This window comes from Ceratotherium simum, chromosome 21 (assembly GCF_057802395.1).
Source record: "Ceratotherium simum simum isolate JZ-2026a chromosome 21, ASM5780239v1, whole genome shotgun sequence".
In the NCBI taxonomy this organism is placed as follows: Eukaryota; Metazoa; Chordata; class Mammalia; order Perissodactyla; family Rhinocerotidae; genus Ceratotherium; species Ceratotherium simum.
Window position 1 is genome coordinate 17,309,940 of NC_141920.1, and position 25,877 is coordinate 17,335,816.

General features: G+C 52.4%; 1 protein-coding gene across 2 annotated transcripts in view; it reads right to left on the reverse strand.

Moving 5' to 3' along the window:
• Positions 1-670: 670 nt before the first annotated feature.
• The window catches only part of MYBL2 (MYB proto-oncogene like 2), a 33,241-nt gene continuing 8,034 nt past the window's right edge, over positions 671-25,877 (reverse strand). Inside the window, exons 4-14 of one of the 2 annotated variants that reach the window (XM_087445245.1) lie at positions 25,598-25,690; positions 25,148-25,368; positions 23,211-23,373; positions 18,181-18,468; positions 14,366-14,779; positions 12,029-12,168; positions 6,315-6,414; positions 4,711-4,824; positions 3,155-3,259; positions 1,839-1,988; positions 671-1,205 (exon numbers count right to left, since the gene is read on the reverse strand). In XM_087445245.1, coding sequence (XP_087301371.1) covers positions 1,077-1,205; positions 1,839-1,988; positions 3,155-3,259; positions 4,711-4,824; positions 6,315-6,414; positions 12,029-12,168; positions 14,366-14,779; positions 18,181-18,468; positions 23,211-23,373; positions 25,148-25,368; positions 25,598-25,690 — 1,917 coding nt within the window. In that variant the 3' untranslated portion in view covers positions 671-1,076. The remainder of the gene's footprint in view (positions 1,206-1,838; positions 1,989-3,154; positions 3,260-4,710; positions 4,825-6,314; positions 6,415-12,028; positions 12,169-14,365; positions 14,780-18,180; positions 18,469-23,210; positions 23,374-25,147; positions 25,369-25,597; positions 25,691-25,877) is intronic. The other variant, XM_087445246.1, reaches the window with a different exon arrangement.

Below are 25,877 nucleotides of genomic sequence, written 5' to 3' on the forward strand. Positions count from 1 at the left end.
CCAGAGGCACTGAGCAGGCTCTAGGTGTGGTCCTGCCCCGGGAGGGGGCCATCCTGCAGTGAACTGAGACCTCAGCCCCCAGGGATGGCCACATGCCCCATCCCATGAGCCCCCCCGCTGCTGAAAACATCACTCCCTGACCTAGACCTTCTCAGACCTGGCACTCGCCCTTCTCCAATCCCCAGCGACTCTCCCCAGCTACCAGCCAAGCACCATGGTCTGCCCCCTGGGCCATGACCAGGGCAGGCCATAGCCCAGCCTGCACTGCTGCCACGGCCTTGAGAAGTCAGGGCCACCATGGCCAGGAGGTTCTGCCTAGCTGCTGGTCACTCCTTGCTGACCAGTCTGACCTGGGGGCCAAGCTCACCACAGGTCAGGTCAGCCATCCATGGCAAAGGCCAAGCAGGGCCTTGAGGCACCACCTCTCCCGCCCCCACCCAACAGCCACAAGTGCTCAGGGCTTTGCAGACGCCCCTGGGTGCAGCGGTGAGAAGTGCTCTCAGGACTCCGGGCCCCTCCGCAGGATAAGGCTGCAGAGTGCCCAGGCCTGGGCCGTGCAGACCAGGCTGCACTCTGAGGACGAGGGTGCCAGTCCCCACACCCCTGGGGGCCCAAAGGACAGTTACCAGGGAAGTACGACCAGGCCCAGGACAAAGGTGGGGCCCAGAACTGCAGAAAGAGAAAGGCAAATTTATTCTTTCAAGAAGATGCACCAACCAGTTGAGGGGAGGAGCTCGCTGGCCACATCCCCTGTCCTAAGCAGGGGTCTGAGATGGGGCCGGGCCTGAACAGGGCTTGGGAGAGGCTAAGGGGCTCCCTGTGGCACCGGGGAGAGGACTGAGCAGGCCCAGGGGTGGGCCTTTGTTCTGTTAGCACCAGGAACCGCCCGCAGCCGCAGCCGGACTCGGAGACAGGAAACAGGTGGCTCTGCTGTCTCCACCTGAGCAGTCTGGGGAGGGGCTGGCGGCAGAAGGCTCCCTGCAGGCGGTCATCTGAGTAAGGCTCAAATTCACAGACCCCCTCGGTCCCCCCAGCCCCTTGTAAACATGAGAATGGGCTCGTGACCCCCAAGCCCTTCAGGACAAGATGAGGGTCCGCGACGTGTGGCTGGCCTTCAAGCAGCCCAGGAGCTGCCGCGCTTTCTCCTGCATGAAGAGCTGGTCCCTGGTGCCCCCGCAGGCCACCGTCTTCCAGGCGCTGGTCATCTGGGAGGAGGTGAGAGGGTTACCATCCAGGCAAGGACAGCATGCTCCCAGTCACCCCCGGTGAGCCTGGCCGGGGAGGGGCGGGGATATTTCTATGGCCCTCCCTCCCTCCCTCTAGAAGCCACAAGTCTTCTTGTGCTCTCTTCCTGGTGGCCCTGGGGAAGTCATTCCCATCTCTGGGCTTCCTCAGCTGTAAAGCAAGGAGGATGGGCCAGACAACGTGGCCACTCCTATCCTCTCCATGTGGCACCAGTCTCCAGGTGGGGAAAAGCTACAGCCACGCAGGCTGGTGAGAAGGAGGGGCGAGGGGTTCATACATGCAGACGCTGAGATGTGAACAGCCCAGGGCAGCCCCTGCCTTCAAGGACAGACATGTGCTAAGCAACCAAATACAGAGACAACAACTTAATTACAAGTGAGACCATGTCATAAAAGAGAGGCTTGTCAGGGGGTGGGGGGTGGTCTCCCCAGTACGTGGGTTCCCTGAGGGAGTGGCGTTTGGACTGAGATCTGAAGCAAAGAGAGCCACAAAACAGCATTCAGAAAGAGGCAGCAGCCTGTGCAAAGGCCCTGAGGGGAGAAGGGCAGCAGAGCAACCACCAAGGTGATGCCACATGCGTGGCTGGCACTCACAGGGGCAGGGGTTGGAAAGTGACTTCGGGGCTTTGGGGCGGCCACCGGCTTCTCGGGCTTGGCCTGCAGGAAGCCCTGGTTGAGCAGGCTGTTGTCCTCTTTGATGCCTGACAGGATGAGGCTGGAGGAGCTTGATGGGACATTTGTCGGCTGAAATCAAAACCAAGTCAGACTCACCATTGTGCCACAAGCGCTTAGTGGGAAGGAAGAAAACCTCAGTCACATCCCAGCCACATGGCCGGCTGTGGAGACCCTGGGCAGAGCATTAACTTCTCTAAGCCCCAGCTTCCTCTTTCAGACAGGGAGTTCATTTAAAGATTAATAAGAAAACATTTGTAAAGCGCCTGCTTCAGAGCCCGGCACCTAAAACGCCCAATCATGCCGGCTCCTGTCACACGAAGCTCATTGCTCCCCTACAGCCTCAGCTGCTCTAGCTCCTCCAGGTACCAGAAACATCCACGGGCAGTCAGAGACGCCTGCCTCGACCAGCAAACACGTGGAGCTGTGCAAAGCGCCCCCAGGCCTTCCCAGTCTCCCCGCTCCACTCGGCCTTTACCCTCCTAGTCTGCTGGGCTCGGTGCCCTTATCACAGGCAAGAACCTCGGGCTCAGGGACCTGAGACCCCAGAGAGCAGGCGCTGGTGTCAGGACAACCCAGGCCCACCCCACTCCAATCCTGTGCTCTTAACTGCCTGCCCTACAGTGTTTTCTTTTTGGTAATTATTTTGTGTGCCCGAGGCGATGCCAGCCCCAGGTCTGGCCAGAGGGCACTAAGTCCCTGGCCTGGTGGGGATCTCTGGACAAAGTGAGGTTTCTCTACAAGGACTACGGGTGCAGCAGCCGTACCTGTAAGACCTAGACAAGCAACTCTCTGTCTCATGATCCCCGCCACGCCTCTCACTGCCTCCCACTGGGGGCCAGGGCAAGACGGGCTGGCCCCATTGTCAGCTACAAGGGATCAACAGCATGGCATGGTTTCTGGGGACCCACGTCCTGCACAGGCAGCAGCCCCCTTCCTGAGATCGGCCTGGGAACTGGACAGCACTCATCCCAGGGAGATGTGCCCCGACCACCGGGCCGTGCCTTGAGCCCCTGTCTGGGGTCACTCCCCTGAGCAGAGTGCAAGGGAAGGCGGCAGGGACCTGGACCTGTTGTTTTCAAACATGTTTTAGCAATGCAACACTTGCCAAGTAAATCTTTCTGTGAAAGACAGGAGCACAGCTGCCCTGATTGAACCAGGGCAAGGGGTGCCCAGCCCCACCTCCTCCCTCAGCCCCCCAGCCCCGCCCTGCTGAGACCGGCCCTCAGACCCCTTACCAAGGACAGAGCCTTGGGCAGCGTGGACATCATCAGCTTCACGTCCTCGTCCACGATGTCGAGAGCCAGGGACTTGCGGACTTTCTTGATGGGGCTCCGCCGCAGCTGGGGGTTGGGGAAAAGGAGGCGATTAGGACAGGCGTTCAGGATTCCCACGGGTCACCATCAGCGCCCTGATGACGCCTGCCCAGCTGCCCTGGTCATAGAACCGGGCCCCGCTGCCTTCGAGCAAGGCCCAGCTGGTGGGGATTTGCTGGCGGCAGGTGGGGGCCAGGAGACTCTGTGCCCAGTGTAGACTCTGTCTTGCCAGACGCTGCAATAGGAAGCGAGGACACAAACGCCAGCCTCCACCCAGAGACCCGCTCCTCATCCCCAGACGGACCAAGCACAGCCCCCAGGTCTCTACCCCACTAAACACCCCCTAAACAGGCCCAGCAGAGAATCATCCAAGTTACACCTAAAACACCCACCCACGGATGAGTAACTCGGAGACATAACACCCTACGGGACAGAGGCCCATTACAGGCGTGCCTGGCCCCACCCCTGTGCCTCCTGTAAGCAGGTCAGGGGTCAGCTTCAATACCAAGGAGGGGCTCTGGGACTCACACTCACCCCCTAACCCAGCAGTGTGCCCCAAAAAGGTGCTTCCGCAGCTCAGAACCACCATCCAACACAGAGGAGAGGCCAGGGAGGCCCTGAGTCAAGATCTTTCTACCTACTCGCCAGCGGCCCAGCCCAGTGGGTCCCTCCCAGCCTGACAGCCCACCTTTCCCACCCACCCCCTATAACCTCTGCCTGCCACCCTGGCACATTCCCATCTTCCCACCTCTCCCCAGAGGAGAGCATCTGCGAAAAAGGGGGCACACAAAGCAGGACCCAGAGTCTGCCCTGCTAGCAACAAACAACACAGTGCAGCAGGAGAGCCTTCTGGCCTGGCCTGGGACGGCTCCTGCCTGCCCTCTGCACCCAGGTTTCCCTGACCTGTGACCCTACCGGCTCTCCACTTCACCTGAACGGACTGTCCCCCACCCAGCTCACATGGCCAGATGCAGAGCTGGCTCCATTTGAAGGAGTTCCCTTAGAATCCTCTCTTTGTGACCCTTTCTACTTCCTCACTGCCATGCGTACTCAAAGCCACTGGTGTCTGCCTGGTGTCCATCTCCATCCACTGAACTTGAAGAGGAAGTGACCACATCTGAGTCTTAATCACTGCTCCACCCACCCAGCCCAGCCCGGAGCCCACTTCAGAAGGGTCCAAACACAGTGCTGAATAAGAGTGCTGTAAGAGTGAATGAGAGACCAGTTCAAAGCGGGAGGAGGGGAGGGTCCCAGGCACCAGGGCCTTACCTTGGTCGGTTTCATCAACAACCACTCCAGGGGAGCAAGGCGCATGGGGCCACAGCTCTGCTTTCCCCAGCACCTCACTTTAATCAGCTGTTCCTAGACCCACTCCCGGTCCCACTGTCTCTCTTCACCACCCCCTTGGCCCCACCTTCCCCTGCCCGAGCTGCCGAGGCTGGCAGCAAGGGGCTCTCCCGCCCGACCCAGCCACGCACCCCAGCCTTCCTCTTCTGCTTCTCCGGCCTCACTTCATCTTCAATGATGAGCTCGATGCCGGCCTCAGAGCGCAGCACCTCCTTCAAGTCCTCCTCCAGGTGCGGGGTCTGGGGCTAGGGGCAGGGGCAGGGGCAGGGATGGCCCATGTGAGGCTCTGCTCCCAGGCTACGGGGCAGAGCCTGCTCATGGGGAAGGCAGGGCAGACCCAGCCACACTTCGGCTGTCCCAGGCCACGCAGGAAGGAGGCCCAGTCCCAGGATGCTGGCCTCACACACATCATTCACGACCAGTAACGCTCCTGTCTTGGACAAGCAGACGCCGATTTTAACTCACTGAGGGCCACCATGGGCCAGCAGCGTCCCCACTTCACCACAGCAACCCTCACACAACCCTGTGCAACAGCTGTCATCTTCCACAGGGTGGAAACGGAGGCTCAGAGAGAGCAAGAGCCTGGGCCGAGGTCACACAGCTGTTGTTAGAACCTGGACTCGCTCAAAGCACAAACTCCTTCACCCCTTGGTTCCACACTAATGGGGACGCTTGCTTCCATTTCCCTTTCTCGGGCCTGGGGGCTCCTGGTGACCTCTCTGGGCTCCGGCAGCAGAGACCAGGGGAGGCAGAGAGCTAGCGAGCAGAAGATCTAGGTACACCGACACCTGAGAAGTCACTCTAAAAGTGCCCATGTGCTTTAATTATAGCTGCCAGGCTCAGCTTTGCCCTCTCGCACCTGTCCAGAGAGCCCGCAGGTATCAGAGCCAAATCCCCCCTGGGACAGGACAGGGCAGTGCTAACTAGTACCCTGCCTGGGCCCGTTTAATTCAACCAGCTCTGCTCAGGACTGGGGAGACCATAGCCCCCATCGTCTCAGGCTTTCACACGCGGGCCCCACGAAGTGAGAGGGGAGGAGGCGGGGGCAGCACGCCACAGACTTTGTCCACAGGTTGAATGCTGCTCTATGACCCGTCCCTCTCACCTTCAACTGGTTTCTAAAATACCTGCCTCTGTCTCAGAAAGCCCCAAGGGTCAACTCTTTCTGTTTTCGTTGAGGAAAGCATGCCTGTCTCATGATATGAGAGAAGGGGGGAAAAGGGGGATTTGCACACTGCTGGGGAGGGTGCTTCCTCACTGGCCCTCTCAAGCCCACCCATGTTTTGTAAAGAATTGGCAGTTAACCTAAAGGCTTCAGTTTGAGGAGCAATGTGCCACTCCCCCAAAATTAGCCACAGCACCCGAGCAAGTCCTTCTCCATTCCAACACCTGGCCATCTTCTGCCCAGCAATTACGATGTGCTAAAAACAGTTACATATGTATTCCTGTGTTAAACACTGGTCTCCACCATCCCACATTCAGCTTCACCAGGGTGCCACTGCGTCTCCAGCACCAGCAGAGCCCGCCCAGCACACTGTAGGTGCTTGGGAAATGTCTGATGAACTGATGAGTAACTCAGCCTCAGTTTCCCCATTTACAAAATTAGGATATCTGCAACTTCTTGGGGTTGTTAGGAGAATCCAATGAGATCTCAGAGAGAGGGCCCTGTGAACTGTAAATGCCTGGATGAACCCAGGAGACCCCACTGCACAGACCCCCTGGCCACACCACATACCAGGGGCTTTAGTGGTCCGTATTTCTCCAGAGCATTCTTGAACGGGGTCGGCGTGTGGGGAGTGTTGTCCATGGAATACTTCTGATCTGGAGTTACAAACCTGCCAGGGCCAGAGAAGCAGGCTTAGTGGTAGGGTAGGGGCAGACGCCAGCCGCTCTGCTGCAGGCGGCCCGTGACTCCCACCTCCCCTCCACCAGACTTCTGGCCTCGGCAGCAGGGAGGAACCCCCGGGACACACCCTCTTCCCTCACACTCACCCCACCACCACCACCTCCCCCCAACAAGGGTCTTAATCAGGGGCTTACAGGAAGGGCCATCCTCAGAAACAGGAAAGAACAGGACACAGTCTAAGAGGATCCTGGAGACCCAGGTGAAACAATGGCTGAGAATGCTGCTCAGTCATTGCTCTGTAATTAGGACTTCCCACAAGACAAGGAAGGCTTGTGGCCACACTTCAGGCCCAGCGAGAGATGGGCACGGGAGTAAGGCGGGAACCCAGGAAGACCTGGAGGGCACGTGGCAGCAGCATTAATAAGGAAAGGCAGGGCAGACATCAGGTGCGAGATGGTGAGGCCAACACACGTGCTTAACTTACCCTCTTCCCAAGTCTCCTCAAAACGACCACAGTGGGAACAGAAACGTGGAGGGAAAGCTTTAGCAGAGAGAAACCTGGGAAGGGTCTGGTCCACAAGTGGAAATACTAAGAGCTTCTATCAGATGTAGCCCCACCATCACGTGATTTCTGCCTGCGATGGAAAAGCCTGCTGGGGAAGCGACAGAAGAGGCACCTCACACCCTGAGCGCCAGGGCTGCGGGTACGGGGCCGGGCCAGCTGTCAGTGGGCAAACACTGGCTCTGACGGCAGGTGCCAGACTCCACTTGCAGGAGGCCGCGTGGCCTTAGCCAACTAGAGGCACCGCCACAGTGAAGCCTCACTGGGGTGGTCCTGAGAACCACGCCAGGTGGTCAGGAACTCGGGTGCAGAGGCCAACTCCTGGATACGCTGCCCGGGCCGCCACTCCAGCCACTTCCCTCAGCCTGCCAGACAGTTCATGGGCAGATAAAAAGCTAGAACAAGTAAAAACCATTCTTTTCTTCCTTGGGATTGAGAGATTAGTCAGGGATCGACACAATCTCTTCCCAAATCCCTGTCATCTCCCACATGGGGCACACAGAGACCCCTCTGTAAGGATGCTAAGCGCTGGTCAACTGTAAACGTCCCACAGTTCAAACCAAAGCTCAAAGGGGTGAATCTGAGCCTCGGGACCAAACATCTCTATGGGACACGGAGCCTCTGCAACAAACGAGAAAACTCCAGAACCTCTCTAAGTCACGGTGTCAGCAAGAACTGAGAGTAGGGGCCGGCTCAGTGGCGTAGCAGTTAAATGTGTGCACTCCACTACAGCGGCCGGGGGGATCGCAGGTTCGGATCCCGGGGACGGACCTATGCACCGCTTGTCAAGCCATGCTGTGGCAGCGTCCCATATAAAGTAGAGGAAGATGGGCACAGATGTTAGCCCAGGGCCAGTCTTCCTCAGCAAAAAGAGGAGGATTGGCATCAGATGTTAGCTCAGGGCTAATCTTCCTCACAAAAAAAAATAAATAAATAACTGAGAGTAACATGTGTGTTAGAAAACTAAGGGAGGCCGACTTGAAAAGGGAATACAGAAGATTGTTTGGAGATGGAAAAAATGCAATTTTTTCCAGAGAACTTGGCAGGCGGGAAACTGCAGAAAACGAAGCTGGTGATTCAGAAGACAATCCCCTGACCTTTGCAGAGTTCAAAGGAAATGGCTTAAGATGACGAATAGGAATAAGAAGATGAAAAAGAGACCAATGCAGCCCATGTAGGAAGGAATTTCTAACGTAGGAGGAAAAGGAGCAGACACCAGAGAAACAATAATTAAAGAAATAACAGCACATTTTCTCAGCTCAAATTTTCAGTCTTGAGTTTGAAATGCAAAATCGGGGGGAAAAAGTTAATAAAGAAATAGCACGCCAACATAGAGCCTGACAAATTTCAGGAATAACTAAAAAAAAAATAAGAAGAAACCTCCAAGGATCCAGGGAGAAGAAAAGATTTGGCACAAAGGAATAACAGTCAGATAGGTCTTTTCCATGACATAAACGCCATGGGAAAACGAAGTCGAGCCCATGGTTTGGGGGTCACAGTTAATCTCCCTCTAGATTTCCATATCCAGCTCCTGTTACTGAAAAACAATAGACAGACAGCCCAGACCTCAGAGAGCACAGGCTGCACACCCTCCCCTCTGAAAAGAACTCGAGAAAGCACTCCAGCTAACCCAGAAAATAATCAAATTTTAAAACAGGGGAAACTTTGCTCTTATGAACCAGTAAAATCTCAAAGGTGTTTGTTACACAGCTCAACCTCACCCCGTGTCCCCACTGACCCATACAGCCCTAGTGACCCCTAGCCTCTCTCCTACCATTCTTCCCTACACCTGATTCACTCCAAACTTAGTGGCCTTATTTTTGTTGATTAAACTCAAACAGTATGTTTCTACCTTGGAGCCTTTGCCATTCACGCTGCCTGGAATTCCGTTTTCTCAAAATTTTGCCGAGTTCTCCCTCTCTGAGGGGCCATTCCTGACCTCCCATCTAAGTTAGAAACCCCTCGCCCTTACTCTGTGCTCCCCAGGCCTGTATAATGTAAAATTTTCCCCCACAGTGTCTCTCTCCCTCTGAAATACCATCTACTGACTGTGCTCTGTTTGTTTGTTAGTGAACTGTCCCTTCCATCAACCATGAGCTCTATGGGGAAAATAAAGTGAGGAAGCTGAGATATAAAATCAGGGGACAAGGAAACCGTAACTGTTGCCTATTAAATCTTGCAAATGTCAAAAAGAATTTTTGAAAGAGAAAATGGGAAAACCAATGAAGTCTTTTGTGACAATAATCTGGATTTACAGATAAAGTAGCAAACTTCCACTTCTGGCCAAAATGGAACATCAAGGGCCAGATTTACCCTCCCGCCTGAAACAACGAAAAAACAATACAGGACAGATGAAATGACAAAAGACACTGGACATGAGGCAACGAAGGACAGTGAGCCTGGGAGACAGGAGACAGATGAGGGGAGCCACCTGCACTGAGACTCCGGGGCACAGCACAGGGAGGGGGCGCAGGAGCCCAGCAGGCCCTGAGTTGAAGAGGCAACAGTGAGCATCCAGGAAGACAAAGGCAGTCAGAGCTCACACAACACAGTATCGCCAGAGAGGGGGAAGCTACAGAGGTGAGAACCCCAGAGATCAGCAGAGGGACCTCCTCGAGTATTCAGCAGGGTGCTCATCTGTGCACACATGTGAGGAGACTACCTGAGATGAGGGAAGAACCACTGGAAAAGATCACTGAGAACTTTACTCGACACTCACCCAGGGCTGGAAATAGTGCTCACTCCCACCAGCCAAACTGGAAATCCTCATCATTCACAAGCAGTGGGCAGCGTCCTGTAGGATCCTAAACTAACCACTGCTCTGGTCCCACCTAATAGATCTTAAAAGCAAGAGCCAAAAGGATCAAACTATTTCTAAGTAACTTAACTGCCTCTCAGAACAAAGCTCTAAAAAATTTATAGGAATACAAAAATACGCAGTTCACCACAAGGTAGAATCTACAGCGTCTGGCATCCAATGAGATATTACCAGGCATACAGAGAAGCAGAAAATAACAACCCCAGCAAGAATCACAAGGAGAAGAAAAGTCCCTCAAGGGAAACTGACCCAGAACTGATACACATGCTAAAACCAGCAGAGAACATTAAAACGGGCCGGCCCTGTGGCTTAGCGGTTAAGTGCGTGTGCTCCGCTGCTGGCGGCCCGGCTTTGGATCCCAGGCGCGCACCGACACACTGCTTGTCCGGCCATGCTGAGGCGGCGTCCCACATACAGCAACTAGAAGGATGTGCAACTATGACACACAACTATCTACTGGGGCTTTGGGGAGAAAAAGGGAAACAAAAGAAGGAGGATTGGCATGGATGTTAGCTCAGGGCTGATCTTCCTCACAAAAAAAAAAAGAACATTAAACAGTTCAAGACAAGACAAGAACATAAATACATTATCATTGTATTCCCTATGTTTGAAAACTGAAGTAGAGACCGGAAGGATATTTTAAAGATCCAGTTGAATTTCTGAAGATGGAAACTACAATGCCTGAGAGGAAAAATGCACTAGATGGGATTACTAGATTAGTCGTGGCAGAGAAAAGGATTAGTACACTTGAAGACACAGCAATAGAAACTATCCAAAACGAAACAGAGAGGAAAAAAAAAAGAAAAAAGGAAGCATAACTCAGTAAGCTGTGGGACAACTTCAAGCAGCCTAACACATGTGTAACTATGGAGTCCCCGAAGAGGACTGGGGGGTGGAGGGCCCAGAAAAAACATCTGAAGAAATAATGGCTGAAATGTTTCCAAATTTGGAGAAACCTATAAACCCACAGATCCAAGAAGCTCAATGAACACCAAGCATAAGAAACATAAAGAAAAATACATTACAACACATAATCAAATTGTTCCAAACCGATGATATAACAGTGGGAGCCAGAGGCAGGAGAGCAACACCTTTCAAGCTGAAAAGAAAAAATGTCAACCTAGAATTCTATAATCAGCAAAAATATCTTCCAAAAATTAAGGCAGCTTTTCAGCTATACAAAAGCTAAAAGAACTCATCAGCAGCAGGCCCACAGTACAAATAATGTTAAAGGACGGCCTTCAGACAGAAGGAACGTCCTACCAGATGGAGATACGGATCCACAGAGGGCTGAAGAGCATGGACATGCTTCTGTGCGTGGAAGAGAACAGAGCAGCTGGAGCAACAGCAGGTTACGAACAGGACAAGAAGGAACAGGAGAAGGGGAAGAATCAGCTCCTTTTGCGGTCCCAGCATACCTGATTAGGGGCTTTGATTTAAATCCCAGGATGCTGGCTTGAAAGGAGAATAATTTCTCCCGAAATGTATCTGTGTTAAACTTTAGATCAACCGTTGAGACTGATTTCTGAACCAAGGGAGTCATAAATCTTTTCCGAAATTATGTATCATTACAAGGGCTAACATCCTGAACTCATCCCTGAATCACATCATTTACTCGTGAAACAACAAACAGCAATGCTTCTCCCGAGGCCAGTTAACAAGCAGAAGCAGTTACACAGCTCTCTCCACCTGGAGCTCAGACTCAGGCTGACACAAAGAAGTAAACTTGCTGTGCAAGCACTTTCATCGAAGCGGGCGGGTAAGCAACCTGTGCGGGCTTCGGAAGGAGAAACCCTGTGCTTCGTAAGCTCACAGCTTCCCTCCAACTGAGCACCAGAGAGACGGAGGGAACCTGGGGCACTTTCGTCCTTCACATCAGGCTACTCAAACACGGTGGGTTTACACTTGAAACTTAGAAAAGACGGAGATTACGTTTTTTTGTGACAATCTGGTCTCTCTCTATTCCCAAGATTAGAAAACCATCAAATTAAAAAATGAAAATGAGGAAGAACAAAGGTAAAGCACCAGATTACACTCACGGAAACCAGGGGGGGGTGGTGGCCAGAAGGGAGGCTGCTCTCTTGAAGCAGTCTCGTGTGTTTTTCCAAAAGTACCCCTCCCCAGTGATCCTGGTCCCCACCAGGCCACCAGGCCGGCCACTGCTGGGGGAGCGGCAGGTCCAGCGCTCCTGGGCCAGCAGCAGGTGGACGGCACAGCACTCACGCAGCGTGTTTCTGGTGCAGGGGCGTCTTATCCCGGTGCAGGGGCGTGGTGACCACCACCTTCTGGCTGCACACAGGGGTGGACGTCAGCGAGGGGCTCTCCAGCTCCAGTGTGTCCTGTTTGTTCCAGAAGTTCAGAAACTGCCAGGGAAGAGAAAGGAAACAAGACAGAGTAACGACCTGCAGGGGTGGAGAGAGACCCGGGAGACACTCTCCCAGACATGGCTGCTCTGACGGAAGTCCCCTCCTGACCTGGGAGACTCCTCTCATCAGACATCAGAGAATAAAGACCAGGACAGATGGACAGGAACCCACCGAGAAGATTCGTGTAGACCCCTGGGCTTGTCACTGCCCCCAATCCTCACTTTTGCCAGGCTGCAGGAGGTCCATGTCCCACCCCCAGGTGCTGCTGACACTGTAGTGGGGGCCAAGAAAGTTGACTGTGCGAGAGCAGCCCCTTTGCAGAAGAAATAAGAGCTGTGACAGACTGGTGACTATGGAGGTGGTGACGTCAACATTTCGAGAGCGCCTTCTCACGCCAGAGCTAAGGACTTCATATAAGTGTTCCGCGCACTTGTCACAGAGCCAGAGGAGGACTCAACCAGATCTGAGCCAAGTGAAGCACCACCCTCCCCTCCCTCTCTGGCCTAAAGGTGCCCTTCATAGCTCAGGGCCATCCACAGCACTCATGTCCACTGCCCTAAGCGGGGTCCCTGGAACAGGGCGGCCACCACGTCCCACCACCCTGGGCTACTGTTTGGGCAGCTCAGGGCTCTGCTGTCTTCCTTCCCCAGTCAGCAGCCCTCACCTGGGGCCTGTTAGATGCTGAACTGTGTCCTCCCCAAATTCGTATGAAGCCCTAACCCGTACTTGGAGATACAGTCTTTAAAGAGATGACTGAGGTAAAATGAGGTCATGTGGATGGGCCCTAATCCAATATGGCTGGTGTCCTTGGAAAGAGATTACAAGAGGAAAAGGTAAGAGATTATAAGAGAAAAGAAAGTAGGACACAGACACACACAGAAGGAGGACCATGTGAAGACCCAAGGAGGAGAGAGCCATCTACAAGCCAGAGAGGCCTCAGAAGAAACCAATCCTGCCCACACCTTGACTTCAGCCTCCAGAACGGTAAGAAAATTCATTTCTGTGGCTTAAGCCCCAAAGTCTGGGGTACTTTGTTATGGAGACCTAGCAAACTAACACAGGGCCTCTCTCGGAAACACGAGTCACTCCCTACACGTGGGCCTGGCCTCGATCCTTCCAGAGCAGATGACGGGGTAACCTGCTGAAACGTGCCACCTCTGGGCCTTCTGCTCTCCCACATCCTCAGAGGGGAGCAGACTCAGTGAGACCCAAAGGCTTGCCCACTCTCTTCCTGTCCGGGCACATGGAACTCTGGGTCCTGTGTCTCGCCCACCCCCCAGTCCATCCTCTCATAGCTCTACCATCCCCGTCCCCCCACAGCCCCCAGGGCACTGCATACCCCTCAGTCACACCCTAACGCCCTCTGAGGCCCCTGCCTCCATCTCCCAACCTTCCCCCCCACCCCGCCCACCCACCTATCACTTCTAGCTCTGGACTTCACACAACAGACACTGCTCTCCCAGCTCAGTGCCTTTGTCCAAGCTGATCGAATGACAAACCCCAGCTCAGACACACTCTCCAGGAAGCCTCCGAGTGCCTCCCCTGACCTCTAGGAAAGACAGGGCCCCTCCTTGGCTCTCCTCTAACACTGTGTATATTACAGATCCTGGGAAGCAGTACCCAGAACATAACAATCTCAGTGACTTAGTCATTGCTATCACCCTGGCACTTTCCAAACCACATTCTGATCCACTCATTATAGCCTGTCCCCAACCCTAGCTATCCTCCTCAAGGGCAGGGCTGTATCTTCATCTTTGCTCCCCAGTGCTGGCAAATCTGGTGTGAAATAGGTGCTCAATAAATTGATTCTTTTAGCAAATATCAAGTCCCTTCCCTTCTTTGCTCAGTTATCACACCAGCACAAGTAATTCCTCCTCCTCATGGAAGCCTTCCTGGATGACACCCTCCCCCCAGACCAGAAGCACTCGCAGTCCTGTAGCCTTCTCCTTCATTCCATTTATCACGTTTATTTGGGTCTTCTTTTATCAACTGGTCTTCCAACCAGAGTGTAAGCTCCATGAGGGTAGGGCCAGGCCCGTTTCTGCTCACCCCCATGTCCCAGCACTTAGCACAGGGCCTTGCACACAGACGCTCAATGAGTACTTGTTGGACGGCACGTGCCTGCGTGCCAGGCCCTGTACTGGGCACTGGGAGTCGGTAAACCAAACCCAGTGAGCAGTCGGGGTCCACACACCTGGGAGGGCGAGAAGGGCAAGGTCTTGACGGGTGTGCTCTTGGGGGTGAGGCTGTTGCAGGAGTCCAGGAAGGACAGGCTGGCGCTGTTCTCCGTGACGGGGGACAGGGCAACACGCCTCTTCTTTTGCCGCTTGAGCACCGAGGGTGGCGTGCCAATGCCCGAGCCCCCCACTTCAGTGCTGGGGGAAATGGGGATCAGCTCGCCCCGACTGCTCCGGCTCAGGTCCGAGATGGTGTGGCCGTCCAGGCGGTATTCGGTCACGCTGGGCCCCGGGGCCGCAGGCTGGCGGGGCGGCGGGGCCTGCTGCTGCTGCGATGGTTGTGGCTGCACCGGACTGTTGCTGATGCTGCCCTCTGCGGACGTCTCCTCGGGGAGGTCAAATTTACTCAGGTCACACCAAGCATCAGGGTCCTGCCCAGAGAGGTGGGGTTAGGAAAAACTGCAATTACTCTGCTTTTCTACCAGTCGATACAACCGGACTCATTCATTACAGGAAAATACACAGCTGTCAAGTATAATCCCACAGCCCAGGGGCAATCCTCATTAACATTTCCTTGCATTTCCTCGAGGATTCTTCTATGTCTGTGCATCTGTATTTGTAAATATAACTGAAGTTATATTGTGCATGTGGTTGCTTGCTGTTATTTTAAAAAATGTTCCAGGCAATATATAAGATATACAAAAAGCACAAAGAAAAATACAAAGAAAACTGATACCCATCAATCAGCCTAATAAATAAAACCTCATCACTAAAGCCCCACGTGCACCTCCCTGCTCACATCCTCTGCCAGTAGATAGGAGACCACTGCCTGAACTCAGTAGTTACCATCCTCATGCATTTCTTTACCATCTACACGTGACCCTAAAATCTAGGATTTTACGTTTCTTCCCCGCCCCCGCCCCCCCCCCCCAAGCCCCAGTAGATAGTTGTATGTCATAGTTGCACATCCTTCTAGTTGCTGTATGTGGGACGAGGCCTCAGCATGGCCGGAGAAGCGGTGTGTCGGTGCGCGCCCGGGATCCGAACCCGGGCCGCCAGCAGCGGAGCGCGTGCACTTAACCGCTAAGCCACGGGGCCGGCCTGGATTTTATGTTTTTAACCTTAGTATACAACATTTCTATAGCCTGCTTTTTTCTCCATTTAAAATTATTGTTATAATAATAATAGTATCTAATTCTATTACCTATGGAGTTAAATGTTTACTATTAATAAATATTAGTTATGATGAAAAATTTTCAACTTTTATAACAATTTTTATGACTGCAAAATATTCCCTCATATGAATATATCAGTTACGTTAACTATTCCCCTTCTGCTGGACACTTAGTTTTTCTCACCTAATTTTTTTCTTTTTTTGTGAGGCAGATCAGCCCTGAGCTAACATCTGATGCCAATCCTCCTCTTTTTTCTGAGGAAGACTGGCCCTGAGCTAACATCTTCCGTGCCCATCTTCCTCTACTTGTATGGGACACCGCCACAGCATGGCTCGACAAGCGGTGCGTGGGTGCGTGCCTGGGATCCGAACCAGCGAACCCCAGGCCGCCACAGCAAAGTGCGCGCACTTAACTGCTTGCGCCACCAGGCCAGCCCCTAGCCTAATTTTTAAAAATTAAAAATAACATCTCTGTGAACATCTTGGACATAAATCTTCTCCTACGTTTTTAGTTATTTCCTTAATATAGATTACTAGCGGTGGAAGTCATGGGCCCCAGGCTGTGAACAGCTTTAAAGGTCCTGATTTGCACGGTTACATTCCTGGAGAGGAGATGCCACTTGTGCTCCACGAGCCTGTCAATCACGGTGCCTTCCTGGGCGCTTCACCTGAATTGTTTCCAATTCCACAACCACCCCGCCAGGGAAGCATTACTTTTCCCCTTTCACACCGAGACAGACAGGTCAGACAGGGTGCCATCTGCCTGGGTCACTAAGTTTCTAAGAGCAATCCCAAGAGGCATACCCAGGTCTTCCCACCTCTGCCCGGGAAATTACAACCCAGCCAAAAGGCTTCCAGAGACAGAAGCTTCCCCTCTGATACTTGGAGGTTTGGTCCTGAGTAGACCCTGACCCTCAGTGGTGATTTCTGGTCCTTGGGAGCTGCAGGAGCCTAGGGCCCTTCATTCCTAAGAGCAGAGGCCAGCTCAGGGCTGTGCTGACTTCAGGCCCACCCTCCCAGCAGCAAAGCTCTACCTCAGGGAGGCCCCAGAACTGACAGCGTCTAATAGACCAGAAGCACATCCTACAAGGTCTACCTGGAGTGCTGCAGGGAGGGACAGACAACAGTACTTCTGCAAATGCTGTAACTCCATCAGCCACTGGAGGTCATCATGGAAAGGGCTCGAACTTAGAGACAGTAGGGCCTGACTCCTGGCCCCGGCTGTGTGATGCTCGGAAGTCTCCTAACCTCTCTTAGCTTGGGATTCCCTCATTAGTGATGAGTCTACCACCTACTTCACAGGGCTATTACAGAACCAACAGAGAGCGTGTATATAGGTAGCAAGTAATGAGCCTGGCACATAGCTGGCACTCAAAGGTTAGATACTATAACTACTAATTAAGCATTGGGCCTGGCACACAGTGGGTGCTCGATAGAAGTGAGTTCCTCTCTCTTCTTCTCCGTGCCTATCAAGTAGAGAAAGATACAGAACCGTCTGAAGACCAAGAGAGGTAACACTGTGAAGCGCCACCAGTGCCAGGCACAGAGTGAGCCCAACTCTCATCTACCACTCCCCTAGAGCCCAAAGGAGGGACCGCACACGGAGGCCTTGGAGACTGATGACCACAGCAGACCTGCTTCTCAAGCTACTCTGAAATTCTCCGCAGTGGAAGGGACACAGACGGACCTGCAGTTAGGTCCAGTCCCAGCCACCGAGGGCAAGAAATGAGACCCAGAGTCAGAGGGTCTCAGCAGATGGCCCCCTGGAGACTGCACCATCCATTCCTTCACTGGGCAGGACAGTGGGAGCACAGCACAATGGTCAAGCCACCAAGCTTACTCGCTGCGTGACCATGGGTACACTACTTGACCTCTCTGACCCTCAGTCTTATCTACAATACAGAGAAAGGATACACTTCACAGGATATTGTGTGGACTGTACATTAAGTTCCAAGCCTGGCATTTAGTACATATTCAATAAACAGCATCATTATTCTTAGCAAATAGGAGAAGCCCAAGTGGGACGGTGAATGTGGGGCACCTCCCACTGAACCTCACTGCCCCTGGTCACCAGGCCTCCTGCCCATCACCCGCTGAACCCCACTCCATACCACAGGCCTAGATGATGCAGCTGGGAGCCAGGGATGTCACACCAAGAGGTGCTTCGTCCCCACCGAGGAGCTTTCTGCCAGGGGGCACAATCCTCCGCCAGTGCAGCCTTGGTGGCTGCGCCCCCCAAGCAATGAGAATGCACTCACTACTCCAGGGCCAGCCCCCAACCCTGGCACTTCCCAGGCCCCTCTCCACGGACCCCCAACCATCTGTGGAGCCACAAACACCACACTCCCCCCGTACTGTGTTATCAACCTCAAACACCGTCCCCCCATCATCTGTGAGGACTCAGTGCAGTGCCCCCTCCTCTGAGGAGCCCTCCCACCCCACCCCGAACTATACAGCGTGTGTCAGGAGCTCCCTTAGGGCAGGGACCGCATGGTGACTATCTCAGTGTCCCTAAGACCTGGCTCTCAGCCAGGCACTCTGCACGGCTCAGTAAATGTCAGCGGGACGATGAGTGAAGGGAAGGATGCCCGCCCACGAGAGCAGCACTCCCTGCTGGGGGTGCTCCGTGCCCACTGTGAAGTGCTGTGACCATATTACCGACTCAATCAAGTCCAGGGCTTCAGAGAGGCTGGACCCCACAGCAGGGATGAGGAGGTTTGCAGCCTCCACCACCCACTTATAGGGCAGGCTGATCTCTGGTGGGGAGCCCTCCTGGTCTTCACGCTTGGGGAAGTCCTCCAAGGGCTCTGGTGTCCGCACTCCATCCAGCTCTGCAGGGACGGGTTCCTGCTCCTTGGAAGGGGCGGCTGCCACGGCCTCCTCCTCGCTGCTCTCCTCTTCCTTCATGGCGGGGAGCGCCGGGGGCCAGCTGGTCACAAGACTTCCCTGGTGGACACAAGGGCACACTGTTTGGACTTTTTGTTATCAGACACAGACTATGCAGTATTCCAGCTAAAAACGCACAACCTGAATCTAACAAGGAAGCTCAGATGAACCCAAATTGAGAGACAGTCTATGAAATAACTGGCCTTACCTTACACTTCAAAAATATCAGTTATCATGGGGCCAGCCCGGTGGCGTGGCGGTTAAGTGCGCGCGCTCCACTGTGGCGGCCCTGGTTCGGATCCCAGGTGTGCACCAACACATTGCTTGTCAAGCCATGTTGTGGGAGCATCCCATATAAAGTGGAGGAAGATAGACACAGATGTTAGCCCAGGGCCGGTCTTCCTCAGCAAAAAGAGGAGGATTGGCGACAGATGTCAGCTCAGGGCTAATCTTCCTCACACACAAAAAAAAAAATCGATATCATGAAAGACTAAGAAAGGCTGACGAAGTATTCTAGGTGCAAGTAGTTGAAAGAGATACAATAAGGAAATGCAATGTCTAATTCTAGACTAGACCGTCGGCAGGAAAAAAATGGAATACGGACTGTAGATTACATAAAAGTTTTGAATCGGGGGCCGGTCCCCATGGTGTAGTGGTTAAGTGCGCGCGCTCTGCTGCTGGCGGCCCAGGTTGAGATCCCGGGCGCGCACCAACGCACCGCACCGCTTGTCAGGCCATGCTGTGGCAGCGTCCCATATAAAGTGGAGGAAGATGGGCACAGATTTTAGCCCAGGGCCAGTCTTCCTCAGCAAAAAGAGGAGGATTGGCATGGATGTTAGCTCAGGGCTGATCTTCCTCACAAAAAAAAAAAAAAAAAGTCTTGAGTCAATGTTAAATTCCCTGGATTGGCTGTAACTGCACTGTGGTTATGTAAGGTCATACCATTCTTCTTCGGAAACACACACTGAAATATTAAGGGATAAAGAGGCACAATGTATGTAACCGACTCTCAAATGGCTCAGATAATAAAAGTGATATGTATATACAGAGAGAAAGATAAAGCACATATGGCAAATGTTAAAAACTAATGAATCCAGTAAAGGGTATACGGGAGGTCTTTGTACTATTCTTGCAACTTTGCTGTACGCTTAATATTTCAAAATTCAAGTTTGAAAAATGAGTGTTTACTAATTTTGTGACAGACAGAAAAAAAGGAATAGAGGAAAATCGTTTGTGGCAATAGCTCTCCTGGCAAAACCTTGAAAACAAGCTTGACACGTTAACCTGACAGACCCCAGCGTAGCCTTGAAAACAGCACATGTGATTAGCTGCGGCCATATTGAGAGCAAGGGGTGGGATCCCGTGTCAATGAGGCACAATGGAGTCGGGGAGAGGACACGGGCTCTGGATGCAGACAGAGCTTTGCTGTTGACCAGCTGACCCTGGGCAAGCTGTGTGACCGTCTGAGGGTCAGTCTCCTTGCCTGTGAAATGAGGACGCTAAGGTCTACCTAGCAGGGATGTTATGCAGATCAGCAATGACGTGAAAAGCATCCCATCTAAACAGTGGCTATTATTGCTATCGTTGTCAAGACAGGATGGACACGGTTTGCGATACAAGCAAAGGACGTAAGAAGAACAGATTTGATTAAAAATGTGTAACTGCTATAACTGGAGGCGGGGGAAGAACGCTATAAACACTATTCAAAAGCTACCAATATGGGAATCCCACGTCAGAAAATAACCACTCTGAAAAACCGTTCAGCGATTTCCTATAAAGTTTGGTATGTACTTATCACATGACTCAGCAATCCCACTCCTAGATATTTACCCAAGAGAAACGAAAACTTCTGTTCACACAAAAACCTGCACACAAATGTTTACAGCAGCTTCATTCGTAAACACTAGCTGGACACAGTGTCCCTCAGCTGGAAAACAGATAAACAAACCATGGTACATACATACAACAGAATATCACTCAGCAATAAAAAGGAACAAATCACTGATACACACAGTAACATGGACAAGATGATCAGATATGAGAGTGTCAAGAATGGGGCAGGGGGCTGGCCCAGTGGCATAATGGTTAAGTTTGCATGCTCCGCTTCAGCGGCCCATGGTTCGCAGGTTTGAATCCCAGGTGCGGACCTATGCACCACTCATCAAGCCATGTGTGGTGGCATCCCATACATAAAAAACTGAGGAAGATGGGCAACAGATGTTAGCTCAGAGCCAATCTTCCTTACCAAAAAAAAAAGAAAAGAAAGAATGGGGTAAACATCTGTACACACATAACAACATACGAAGATTTAATAGAAAAAGAGGGCTGGGGCCGGCCCAATGGCTTAGCGGTTAAGTGCATGCGCTCTGTTGCTGGCGGCCCGGGTTCGGATCCCGGGTGCGCGTCGATGCACTGCTTCTCCGGCCATGCTGGGGCTGAGTCCCACATACAGCAACTAGAAGGATGTGCAGCTATGACATACAGCTATCTACTGGGGCTTTGAGGGGAAAATAAATAAAATCTTTAAAAAAAAAAAAAAAAAAAAAAGAAAAAGAGGGCTGGCCCCGTGGCTTAGTGGTTAAGTGAGCGCGCTCCACTGCTGGCGACCCGGGTTCGGATCCCGGGCTCGCACCGACGCGCTGCTTCTCCGGCCATGCTGAGGCCGCGTCCCCCATACAGCAACTAGAAGGATGTGCAGCTATGACACACAACTATCTACTGGGGCTTTGGGGGGAAAAAATAAATAAATAAAATCTTTAAAAAAAAAAAAAATAGAAAAAGAAACCTAAGATAGCAAGATATAACAAAATCTCATTTTAAACTTATTACTCTTAGTATTAAATGTTGGCAAATGTATTCAACGATATATTGGTTCTCTCTGGAAGCTGAGACCAGCAGGCTCAGCCTTCTGCACTGTTCGATTTTGTAAAGTTCTAACTTTTTACAATGATCATGTATTACTACTGAAGAACAGGGAGAAACTTTATAATTGCAAGCACTGACCAGCGAGTGGGGAAAATAGGAGGTGGCCCCAAACACACATTGACAGGCAAACCGTCTCTGGTAGGCTATCTAACAGAATGTATTAAGAGTTTTTCGAGAATGTGTCTATCCATCTCTAAGAATTTCTGAAGAAATAATGGAGCTAATAAGCTATGACTTAGTTACAAGGACAATCTTTAAAGTTTTGTTTCTAACAGCAGAAAATTGGACACAACTTTAGTTAAATAAATAGACAACACAACAGAACTATTAAAATGATGCTGGAAAGGAATGAGTAAGGCTGGAAGCAACACCCTGACCTGCTGACCTCACCTCCTGTACTCAGGGTCGTGGTCTGGGGCTCATCCTGGCCCAGCACAGCCAGCACTCCAGACTTGAAAAATCAAGAAATAGAGGCAACAACATTCTATAACACTCCAGCAGGGACTTGCAGAACTAGAGTAGTGGCCAAGTTACATCTAGCCAGTAAGAAAAAGGAAGGGGGAGCATTAAAAAGAATTATTAAATAGTTCACAATTACAGAAGGAAATCGGGAAACAGTTGTGAAAGATGACATGAGTGGAGCCATATTAAAATAGAGCCAGAGCAGCCATGTCGGAGGACTTGCCTTGCACGTCATTTTCTTTATCTTCCAAACTGAACCAAAGCGCCAACATTCCAAGAAGTCAGTAAGGGCGAGAACATCCTGTTTCTAAGGACTGATGGAACAGGACTTCACTGATGACTGAACCACTAACCAATCTATGAAGTACAAACCTAGCCGTACCTCATCTAGTACCAACGGACTCTTTAATACAACTTTGCTCATCTTCCTCCCTTTTTCCCATAAATACCCTTAGCCCCTCTCCTATAATCGGGACACCATTTGAGTTTCTATCTGAATCTGTGCTCCCTGAATTGCAATTCTTTGGTCCCAGATAAACCCTTTGCCTCTTAAATTGGTTTCTGTTTCTGTAAGCTGACACAGTGTAGAGGTGTGTTACCTACTGTGTACCCAGCACTGTCAAATCTGCATACTTGGACACATATGTTTCAAATCTTTATTTTTTTAAGAGTAAGGCATTAGATGTAGCTTAAAAAGATCAATAACAAGTTTTCTCTGGGGTGTGGGATGGGAGATGTTAACATCCGCACATTGGTTTCAGTTTTACAGTTGCAAATGTAACACCATAGGATTTCATTTATAGGATTTTCTAGCTCATCACATAAGATTATAGAGACAGAAAACAGATGAGGGGTGTGAGGGGCTAAGGGTGGGAGAAAGGCTGAAGAAAAGGGGCACAAGGGAATTTGGGGGGATGATGGCAATGTTCTGTAACTTGATTGTGGTGGTGGTTACACGACAGTATGTTTTTGTCACATCTCAGGAATTATACACTTAATATAATGAATTTTACCGTATGTGAACTATACCTCAATAAATCTGATTTTTTTTATTGCCAACATGCTTTAGTATGAAAAGCCTGGAAAGGGCAACAGGTAGGAAGAAAGCTTTGGACAAGGAGAGAGGAGGCTGAGGACCTCTGCACCTCATCCTCAATTCTACGGGTCGGCTTGCTGCCATCCCTCCCCCGTGGGCAGACGAGTGCCAGGTGTGTGCAGAAGCGTGTGACACGGAAAGGCCCCAGTGAGACACGCGGCCCACGGGGAGACCCTGTGGCAGGAACTAACGAACAGCTGTGAGAAGGTGAGATGGGAAGAACAGGTGTTAAATGAGCCAGTGTCAGACACACATGCAAACCAACAAACCAAGCTGGAGCCACGCCCAGCGGCCGAGGCGCCTGGGGCAGCCGTCTCACCTGGCCTTCCGCAGGGGGGGCACTCTGGCGGCCGTCCTTGTCCTCGAGCTCCAGCAGCAAGTACACAGGGGGCTTACAGTCCTTGGACTCGCTCAGGAAGGCTCCCGTGTCCACCTTCCTCTTGATGGTGGAGTTCCAGTGATTCTTCACAGCATTGTCCGTCCTGCAGGGACCAACGGGGGACCTTTGAACCACAGCCCTGCAGCCCGTATGCCACTGCGCATGTCACTAACACCCTGAGCTGAGTCCCCACTTCTGTAAATGAGGGTTCAACCTGATGAACTCTAAGGTCTCTTGGCTCTAAGACGAAGTCTCACGTGTTTCTAGCCCTTAACGATTTACAGAGCATTTTCATTCACCTCTGTAAAATAAGCAAAGGTTTTATTCAGCTTACGGCAAAAATCATGAAACTGAAATGTTTTTGGAACTCTCACTCCCTCCTCTGCTCAATTTGCATCTGTAGAAACCATGAACAAACCGCTGGCCGCTGACCCCATCCTGAGGCTCACCGTGACCTTGAACACAAGCCCTGTTCATCTCCCACAGGTTGGAAAATGGCCAAAGAGGTCAGAGCTAGATGACAGAGGGTCCGCCACTGCTCACTCTGAGCCTTGGTTTCTTATCTAGAGAATCAGAAGACTACTGCATACACCATCACTTACTGAAGATTAAATGAGGAGACACGTTTATAGTAGTATGAAGCACAGAGCAGTACGATACTACAGAACCATCGAGTAGTATAGAAACACAGAGAAGTACGGTAGGAGAGAAGCAGACTGGTAGAGTGTTATAGAAAGACAGAGTAGGAGAGAAGCGTACAGTAGTGGGGAAGTACAGAGTACTGTAGAAGCATACAGCAGTAGAGGAGTAAGCAGCATATGGCAGTAGGGTAGTACCGAAGCACAGAGTAGTATATATAGCACTACAGCATACAGCAGTACAGCAGTCAGCAGCATGTGGCGGTAGAGTAGTAGAGAGCGGTACTGTACTACAGAAGCAGCGTGTGGCGGTACAGCAGCACAGTACGCGGTACTACAGTCGTGTAGTAGTGCCGACAGGCACTTCCTTCTTTGCGACTCCAAGCAGAGTGCTCTTCCCTTGAATTGTGAACAGAGACTAACAGCTTGACCGAGAAACCAGTCTAAGGGGAGAGTCTGTATCTCCGATCACTCCCACCGCAGGCCGTCAGGACACGGCGCTGACCAGGCAGGGGTCTGGGCACTCTGAGGAGGTTGCCAGGGACCGACTGTAGTCTAGAAGGACAAAGAAACCTCCTCTGAGGAAATAACACCCCCCACTGAGAACCGAAGGATGAGAACGTGTTGGCTACACGATGGGTGTGAGCGGAGGGTGCTCCAGGCTGACCCAAGGAGCACAACAGCATTTTTGGAGAAGAGCTCACCACGTGTGAGGGACTGAGAAAAGGGCGGAGCAGCTAAAGCCCAACAGGCGAGCAAGGGGGACGGTGAATCTAGGCGATGCTGTAGCGTCCGCCAGGCCAAGCAGGCCACACGGGGAAAGAGGCCTTTTAACCCAAGTGTTAGGAGCCAGGCCCAGTGAGGAGCAGGGTGAAAACGCCCAGATCCTGGCCTTGACCTCATAGGCAGGAGGGGAGAGACGTATTCTCTAGAAAAGATGACCAGGCAATGCTGGCCACGGCAGAGGGCAGGGATGGTGCACAGAGCTGAAACGGGGACCAGATGAAAATCCACACTGAATGGAAGGCCCCTCCTCCCTGCCCTGCTCCAGAACCCCCCACAGCCAGGCCCAGGCACAGGCACCCCCAGGCCAGAATCTCAAGGATTCCCTGGGAGAAGTGAGCAACTCCAGAGAACTCTGACTGATCCCTGGAACATCCCCCCCAACGCCAGTGGAGGCCCCCACCTCCTGGGAACATCACCTGCCTGCTCCACCCGCTGCCCCCAGGAGGCGCTCACCTCCCCGGCAGCATCTTGGCAATCTCAGCCCAGCGGTTGCCCAGCACCTTGTGGGCCTCACAGATGATGCGGTCCTCCTCCTCGGTCCAGCAGGACTTCTTCACCTCGGGGTTGAGGTGGTTGTGCCAGCGCTCACGGCACTGCTTCCCCAGCCGGCCCTTCAGGTGCTTGGCGATCAGCGTCCACTGCTTCGTGCCGTACTTCTTCACCAGCTCGATGACCTTGCAGAAAAGCCTCTGTGAAGCCAGCGGGACCCGCCCCTCCCTCACCCCCCACCACAGCACTGTCACTCCGTGGGCCATGAGAGGTGGGACTGCCCAACCAGCGGGATGACACACACCCAATGTTCAGCCTGACCCCCCTGCCAACCCCAAGGGCAGCCTCGCAGTCCCTTGATTCGCTGGGGCGGGTGAAGGCCTACTGTGTGCGAGGCCCTGACCCAGTAGTTACCTTCTGGTCTTCCTCTTTGGTCCATGGCCCCTTGACGAGGTCTGGATTCAAGACCCTCAGCCACCGGTACTGGCACTGCTGGTCAGTGCGGTTCTGGGAGGGGAATAGGAATTGTGAGAATTCCTGGGACGGCGGCTTGGGACCCTGGTTGAGCGCTGGGCTCAGGGGACTGCGGCCTGGGGCCAGGCCCACCTCAGATGAGCTTTGTCTTGTTCCCTACACCTACCACCCACTACATGCCCACATGCCAGAAAATGCATGGTTTCCCGTTGCCATAAGA